Source organism: Sylvia atricapilla, chromosome 7 (genome assembly GCF_009819655.1).
Source record: "Sylvia atricapilla isolate bSylAtr1 chromosome 7, bSylAtr1.pri, whole genome shotgun sequence".
NCBI classification, from domain to species: domain Eukaryota; kingdom Metazoa; phylum Chordata; class Aves; order Passeriformes; family Sylviidae; genus Sylvia; species Sylvia atricapilla.
The window spans coordinates 28145704-28154020 of NC_089146.1; the positions used below are offsets into that span (position 1 = coordinate 28145704).

The 8317-nt window shown below is 47.4% G+C and overlaps 1 protein-coding gene across 1 annotated transcript in view; it reads right to left on the bottom strand.

Annotated features, from left to right (window-relative positions):
* ADCY5 (adenylate cyclase 5) overlaps positions 1–1894 on the bottom strand; it is a 205189-nt gene extending 203295 nt beyond the window's left edge. The window contains exon 1 of the mRNA XM_066323077.1: positions 850–1894. Coding sequence (XP_066179174.1) covers positions 850–1851 — 1002 coding nt within the window. The 5' untranslated portion in view covers positions 1852–1894. The remainder of the gene's footprint in view (positions 1–849) is intronic.
* Positions 1895–8317: the final 6423 nt, after the last annotated feature.

The window sequence follows — 8317 nt, forward strand, 5'->3', positions numbered from 1 at the left end:
AGGATGACAACTGCCTCACAGCCTCAATGTTTTATGTGTGGTAAGCTTAAAGCACGAGTCCCAAGGCTGCCTGCTTCACTTGAAGAGTGGCGCCTTGTACTGCTGTTGTTTATACAGATATGGTAATTAAAAATTGCACTGTAATGCATGTGATAATAGTCTTATTGTTCCCGTAAGTTGAACTGCTTCGGTTAAACATCATATCAAAGCTAAATAACAACCAGCATTTATACTTTTTTTTTGTACTTTTTATCCTGTCTGTAGAGGAACTCCGGGCTTTTTCACATAGAGATTTGCAGCACATCTCAGAGCAAAACATTTTCCTTGTAAACCAAAAAGCCTACCCCACATTCCCGTGGAGCATGCTGTTCTAAAATGCCTAAGCTCTGCACCAACACTGAACCCAGAGTGATGCTCAAGGATAACCTCTACCCGATAAAAACAGCCAGACTTTCTACACATTTCTCAGTAATACAACAGCATGCTTGGATACTGTTCCACAGGTGTGCTTAGCACAGGGCTGTTTACATTAAATACAACTGAAGGGAATAGCAGGGCTAGCTGACAGTGCTGGAGCAGCCGTCATGGGAACCCAGCAAGGCACACTTCTTGCATGTTTAGAGCCTTAACTTGGATCAGAAACGAGGGAACACCACAGCTATGAAAAAAGTAAATTACAGGCTAGCCACCACACTGTGCACCATTCCACCCAGCAGCAGACAACCTAGGAGTTCAGCTGAAAGTCCTGTCAGCCTTCCAGCATCAGGCAGGCCTACGGAAGTCAGACTACCCCACTTCCCTTGCCCTTCAACGCTGAGCACAAATCCAAATCACTCAGGGCTTGCCTACCTGCTTCAGGAGGAACTTATCCTCCGCGTTGATCTTGAGGGAGACGGCCAGGTGGATGGCGGAGAGCACCACCCCGCTGATGACCGCAGCTCTCATCCGCACGGGCAGCAGCGTGTAGATGCTGTAGATAAAGAAGACGGTCCACCAGATGCCCTCCGAGGCGCTCCTGGGCCACACCAGCAGAACCCCTACCACTTGCACTGCCAGGATCACCAGGATGACAGAGTAGCATGCCAACCACATGTGGTCCTGGTGGAAGTTGTTGCGGTTGCACACCATGCACAGCACCACCATCAGCACGATGGCCAGGGAGAGCACCACGACATAGGATACCTCATAGCGGCCGTGTGCGGCATGGAAGATCAGCATGACCACACAGACCAGCACCAGCACGGCCATAAGCATGGTGAGGCTGCTCTGGTTTAGCCGAAAGAAGTAGCGCTGATAGAGACGTTCCAGTTTCTCAGACTGGAACTTCTTGGACCTGAAGATTTGCAGCAGGCTATTGCAACAACTGCCCATGGAGAAGGCCGCCTCGGAGTCCCCCTCGTCCCCGTCCTCTTCCTCCAGCTCCTCAATCTTGGCCTTGATGCGTTTCTCGTCCAGCCCCAACTCCACAGAGCGGGGCCGTACCTCCCCCTGCTCCCCCAGCTGCCGGGGGCTGGCATTGTTGGGGGCAGCGGGGGAATCACTGCCGGGCGGGTGGCGGGACCGGTGACGTCGGCTGTCGTCACCGTGCTCCTGCCAGGCGGATTTGGACCGAAAGCTCATCATCCTGCAGCCGCTCTCCCCGCGGGTCCGGGGCTCGTAGTCTTCCTCGCTCCTCCACCTGCTCGACATGCGGGAGGCCTTCTTGCCCGAGGACCTGTTGGGAGGCGGCGGGTAGGAGTAGCCATTGGCCCGGGCCTCCGCCTCGCCCCAGGCCGAGCGGTGCTGCTCGGTGCCTGCCCAGGGCGCCGGACCGCCGAAGCCCGGGGGGCTGACGCTGTTGGACCGGGACATGCCCTGAGGAACGGGGCCGCGGGCGACGGGATGAGCCGCCGGGAGAAAACCGCAAAAGGCAGCGGGGAAAGAGAGGGAGAAAAAAGAGGGAAAAAAAAATGGGGGGAAGAAAGAAAAAAAAAAAAAAAAAAAGAAAGGAAAAAAGGCAAAACCCGCAAATACTCCCAAAGTCTCCGGAACGGCCGGGCGTCCCCAGAGCCGGGGTGTCCCCGGCGGGACGCTCAGGCCAGTGCCATCGCCGGCCCCGGCACTTGGACACCGCCGAGCGCGCTCGGCACCGCGGGACCGGGACGCCCCCGGCTCACGGCCGCTCGCCCTCAGCCGCGCCGCGGCGGCCGCAGGGGCTCGGGGCGCCGCTCGGGAGCCGCATCGCAGCGCGCCCGCACCGCTCCGGCCCGGCCCCCGCCGCTCGGGGCCGGGCGCAGGGCGGGCGCTTCGCCGCGGGCCGGTCGGCGGGGAGCTGGCGGAGGCTCAGGCTCGCAGGGATGCGGCAGCCGGCGGCGGCGGGAGCATCCCCTGCCCCAGGGGCGCGGCGGGCGGGCTGCCCGGGGCGGACCGGGCTGCGGCGGCGCTCCCGGCTCGCCTCGCCTCCCAGCGGCGGAGCCCCGGCGGTAAGGCACGGCCGGCGGCAGCCGCGCCGCTCATGCACCCGGCCGCCGCTCCCGCTACGCCGCGGTGCCTTCTGGCGGCCGCAGCGCCTCTCCCGCAGGCACCGGGGGAGAGGGGAGAAACGGCAAACCCGAAAAACCGAAAGGGCAAGGGGAAAGAAAAAAAATTCAAAAAACCCCGAGAAGGAGCAGGGGCGGGGGCTCTGCGCCGCCTCCCCCGCGCTGCCGGCGGGGCGGCGGTGCCGGTGCGGGGCTGTAGCGGCGGCGGCGGCGGCGGCCCCGCGCGCGGCTCTCCCGGGGACGGCGGCGCCGCGTCCCGGCCGCGCTTTGTGCTCCCCATTCAGCCGCGCGCCGGCCGCGCCGCCCCCGCCCGCCCCCATTGGCGCGGCCCCGCCGCCGCGCGTCGCCATTGGCCGCCGCCGCCGCCGCCCCGCCAATGCGCGCGCCCGGGGCGGGGCGCAGTAACCCCTTCGGCGCCGGCCGGGGAGCCCCGGGCCCGAGTGAGGGGCGGGCGGCCTCCAGCACCGCCGGCCCGGCTGCCGAGCTGGGGAAATCAAACCGCGGGAAACCCCCCACAACATCAGCACCTGTTACTGCAGCTGCCTTAACACAGAAATTAAGGGTAAAATGCACCACAGGTAGGTTCACGCTGTTTTTTTCCACCACTTTAAGTTACAGCCCTCACCTTAACCCGACAGCGCTGTGACACCGGTTTATGGCATATTCCCTAACCTGGGAGGGAGGCATGACGACACCACAGCCGTTCCCAGCAAGTTTCCATCTCCAGACTCTTCCACAATGTTCTTTCAGGTGAGCCACTCTTTCTGCAGATGCGAGGGAGCCAATTAATGATTTACAGTGTTCTGAAGGTAAGCATCATATGTACTAAGAATAATATTATTGCTTGATGTTCTGCATCATGTTTTATTAAAAACAAACTGTCAAATCAGATAACTCCTTGGTTTAAGGTGCTGAAAGTGGTAATTGTCTAGATGTTTGTTCAAACATTGAAAATCCCTGCTCACAAGTAGTCCTTAGCAGTAGTAGTGCTGAAGCTGTGGTTATCAAGGGACAGAGATAAGAAACATTTGCAGAGAGGTAATATTGCTGGACACAGTTGGGGAAAAGAAGGCAAACCAGATAACCTTCCAAACAGAAGCCCTTCACGTGTCTTTTACATGTGCAAGTAACTCCACAAACGACAGCAATTTAGACCTTTGTGCATTTCAGTAGTTAGTTAAACCATATGCTGAGTTTTCAGCAGCTTCTTCTGCAGAGCATCTTTTACTTACCAGGACTTTGACTAAAGCAATACACACAACTATTACAGTGGGGCTCACTTACATGGCACTTTCCTGACAGATGCTACACACTGCACTTGATCACTACTGGTCTCAGTTTGCTTTTCACGAGGAGACATTTTTATATATAAATACCACTGCCCTTCAGATGCAATTTATCATCTCTTGTGATATTATACAACGGTGTCACTATCCATACACTACTTTTGTTCTACTTGAGTAGAACAACACTCAAGAATTGTGTGGTTGGTTACTCTGGCTGCACAGTGCCTGAACCCAGGGGATAAAGACAGTGAGACAATTCTTCAGTGAGCTGTAAACTGGGACAGGTCTTTTTGTTTTGTACACAAAGTCCCATTCTGGACTTCCTCTCTCAAAGCCAGCAGTAAAAGATCTCTCTTTTTCACACCAAAACCAAGGTAAAGAAGAAAAGTGATCCAAAAATTTAATTGGTGACCTTAAAATTAATTCTCCTTCACAGAAAATATCTATGAAGGCATGTATAAGAACAAAGCACATTCAACATCCACATCTTGTTACATTTAGTTCTGGGTATCACCAAAGCATTGCTCAGGTAACAGAGCAAGTAATTGTGAAGTTTTTATGTCTCACCACTGAGAGTAAATGAGGTCTTAGCTTTTGCATCATGGTAGTTTCTGGAAGCCTGAATCCTGGGCAGGGCTCCAGTCACAGTAAGCTACAGCCCCTTCTCCAGAAAGTTTATATACAGAGGTACCAGGAAGATGGTAGTTTCAATTCTAGGGTATCATTCATGTTTCTTTTCACTATATCATTTTGTTTGACATACAGGTTTGCTTTTCTGTAATGTCTTAAGAATTGATGCTTAATCGATTTTAGGGTGTTAAAAAAAATCAGCCAGAAGGGAAAACAGTTTTGTCTTTGCTACAGGGGAAAAGAAGTCTTCAAACAAAAGCTTGTAACTTTAGAAACAGGTGGGTAAATATGAGGTGTTGAGTTTAAAGAGAGGTAAAGGAGCATTTGGAAGAGATTCTGGAGAAAATCTGTAACTTGTGAAAACGAGGATGTAAAGAAGCTAGAAAGTCTCTTATAAGCTAAGAGCAGCACCAACTCAATGGGTACTTCACACAATGAGGACATAAAGGGCTATGACAAAGTAAGATTCCACATGGATAGGAAAAATCTTTAATGCCCAATTCTAGCTAATGATGTTACTGGGTCACACAGAACAGTAGTAGAACAAAGGCAACAAGCAGGATATTTTAATATTAAGGATACAGACCATAATACATATACCTTATCTACAGCTTTCCTCTTGACATGCAGTTTCTTCAAGCCCTGGCTCTCGTTTCTAATTCAGGAACCTCATTACAAATGGCAGTAAGATACAATGTTTGTCTCACCAAAAAAAGTTATGTACAAAAGCAAAACACTGCATATCCTGGGTGGCTGTAAAGTCATTTAAAAATGCCTAGCATTTATTACAGGAACATTCAGGCAGTCGTTCTTTGTTAATGAATTATGCATCGATAGGAGTTGCCTTTTTCTTTTACAACTTAGCCATTTTCTGAAGGATGAGTGTAAAACTGAGGAACTTCTGTATCTCAGTCCCATCATGGCTATACACAGTGATGACCTTAATCAATTCAAGTATGCTTTGCACAGAAGTCCATATAAAATGAGAATATTTACTTATTTTGTTCAGAGATCAACAAACACAAATACCACAATACTGTGTAGAAAAACAGAAACATCCTATTCCTTATCCAGAAAAGCTAATGTTAGACATTCCAGTCTAGCCTAGCCTTCACAGATTCTACCCTCCCCATCATAAAAGCTTTTTTATTATTATTATTCTTTGTGGGTGGGGTGGGGTAGTTGAGCAAAATTCCATTCACTACCTTCAATCATACCCTAATACAATTCTGGATTAAAACTGAACCATGCTTCTTTTTCAAAAGGTATTTATCCTGTTAAAGTAATACCTAAATGGAAGTAAACACTTGGAAGATTTAGAGAATGCTTGCACAAAATCACTCAGATGATGTCACCTCCTCAAGAAGCTTCTGGAAGCCATGAGGGAGTCAACAGAGACCTACTGTGGCAGCTCTAAACTTTTTCAACATACAAGTTCACATAAATTCTGGTTTCACATGCAGTCTCATGATTTGTATAAAAACATTTTTTACTTTATTTTTAATACAACAGGTGCAGTAGAGAAACATTAACATTTTTTTCTTTCCATTATTTACTTCAAATGGGGAATACCAACTAGATAGTGACCTCAGAACATCTGTGTCACATTTCACTCTTCATGGTCTTCATCCACTACGAGATTCAGGAAGCATTAAATCCAGACCAGTAGAATATCCAAAGCAGCCCTCTGAAACCAAGAGATAATCATAGAGTCCAGCTTGGAGCCATGAAATACTCAAGATGAACAAGCTGCTGTAACAAATTCTCTCCACCCCCCCCCCCAATAATCTGATGATTCAAAAGGAATAGAACCAAAAGTGAGAAAACAGTGAAAACACAAAACCACAGTGACTTAAAAAATAAACAAAAACCCCATCCCAAAACAATCTAACTCATTACTGACTTCTGTTTTTTTTAGGGATACACATGAAGCCTAGCAAGACAAGGTGCTTACTGAATCACATTTATCAGTTTTTTTCACAGCAGCACTCATATTTTACCCCGAATGTAGAAATAAAATATCCTGCATGCCCATGCTGTTTAGTACAAGTAGGGCTGGGGTACAGATCTGCATGTGCACGTTTGCAATACAGGAGGATTGCATCATGAAATTCACCATAATGCACGTAATACTGACATTAAGAAAAAAGCAGCCAAGGATTCCAGTTCTTGACACAGAATGTGAACACAGCAGTTTATTTGTTAACTGAAGCAAAGATTTGCCTGCTCACCTTTGGATAACAGCAATTAACAGGACTGAAATGTCTGAAATTAGTCTCCTGGAGCCTGCATGAAACTCAGAGCACAAGAGAAGGAGTTTTACATCTTTCTATAGGAGTTTTACATCTTTCTGTCAGCAGTTTATTTCTTCAAAACCCTGTATGCTTAGGCCTCATCTGCAGTTATGCATCACCAGGAACCTGGAGCACAGCAGCCCATGAATGCTTACATCTGTCCCTTGTCTGAACACACCTAGAGCAGGTTTTCATACATTGTCTGACTTGACAATACCTTTTGAAGAATAATTCAAGATTTTCAGACTGCAGTTTGCTTCTGCTGAAAGGCTCTAACAGTTATCAACTAAGTAACCACTTATTAAGTAACAGTATCCAGTCTTACTAAATAAACTAACCAGCGATGTCTGATTTTCAATTTCACATCCATTTTCTTGCTGATGCAAGACAGCTTTTTCCACTGTTCCAGTTTGCTAACAAAGTGCCGTGTTTACTTAATTTAAATTGCACCAAAAAGCTGGGTAAGGAAACTCATTTGATACTCTCAAACCAGCAACTTTCCCATTTATACACAGAAATGGAGGACTAAAACAAAGCACCTAAGTCAGTGCATCCAGTTTCTTATAGTCAGTCTTGTAATAAACACCTGGAGGAAAATAAAACCAACTTCATGTCATCAACACACTAGACTAAACATTGCAGCATCTCCATTAAGTGCTGCTGTTCAGTCTTAATAAACAAACAAAAAAATTCTCCCAAAACCCAAACCCAAACACCACCACCCTCGCCCCAAAGAACAACAACAACAGGATTCCAAAGGGAACAGGAAGAAAGTTTCATGTTTCATCAATGCCCAAATGTTCTTTGGGAAACACAGGGTAGAGCTCTATAACCTCCAGTACCTCTCCTCTTCCATCTCATCATTTTATTGACAGTCATTAAGTAGAGAAGACCAGCACTCATTATCTTTTTTTATCCAGTAAGTGAAGAGGATGTATTTTATCCTAAGAAACCTTTAAATGGCAAACTGATTTCATAAAAGCCATCTAGTGTTAGGCTGATTAGAGGGTCCTCCACTTTTTATATACTCTCCACAACTGATGGATTTTGTGGGCATGCTGCATGCAGAAAAGAACTAAGTGCTGATCTTTACATCCACTTACAACTAATGTTAAAGAAGATACCTGAAATGCCTCATCCCTTTATATGTATCCTTCAGATTATCTCTGTAGAGTGAGACTTATCCACTGTCTTGCCCAAGAGGGCTGAATGTAATTACACAGGAGCTACAATTCTGCAAGTTCAGGTGCTCAAACTAGAAAATGTCAGTACTGAAGTTTTTCATGTGTGCTTGTTCAAGTGGTAATAGAATGTCATAGAAGATTGTGCAGACTGTCTGTAGCAGGAGTCAAAAACACAGGACAAAATGCAATTCACTGTTCACAGTTCAGTAGAATAAACCTCTGCAAAAAGTTCCACCAAACAATTTCCCAATAATAACATCCTCATTTAGCACCAGGTAACGTAAAACTTCTATGTACAAACTGCACAGAATAAATTAAATCTACAGAGAGGCAGTTTGTGCAAGTATAATTAGACATGGAAATGTTTCTAAATATTGTGAATTATGATTTCATATAAGGAGATT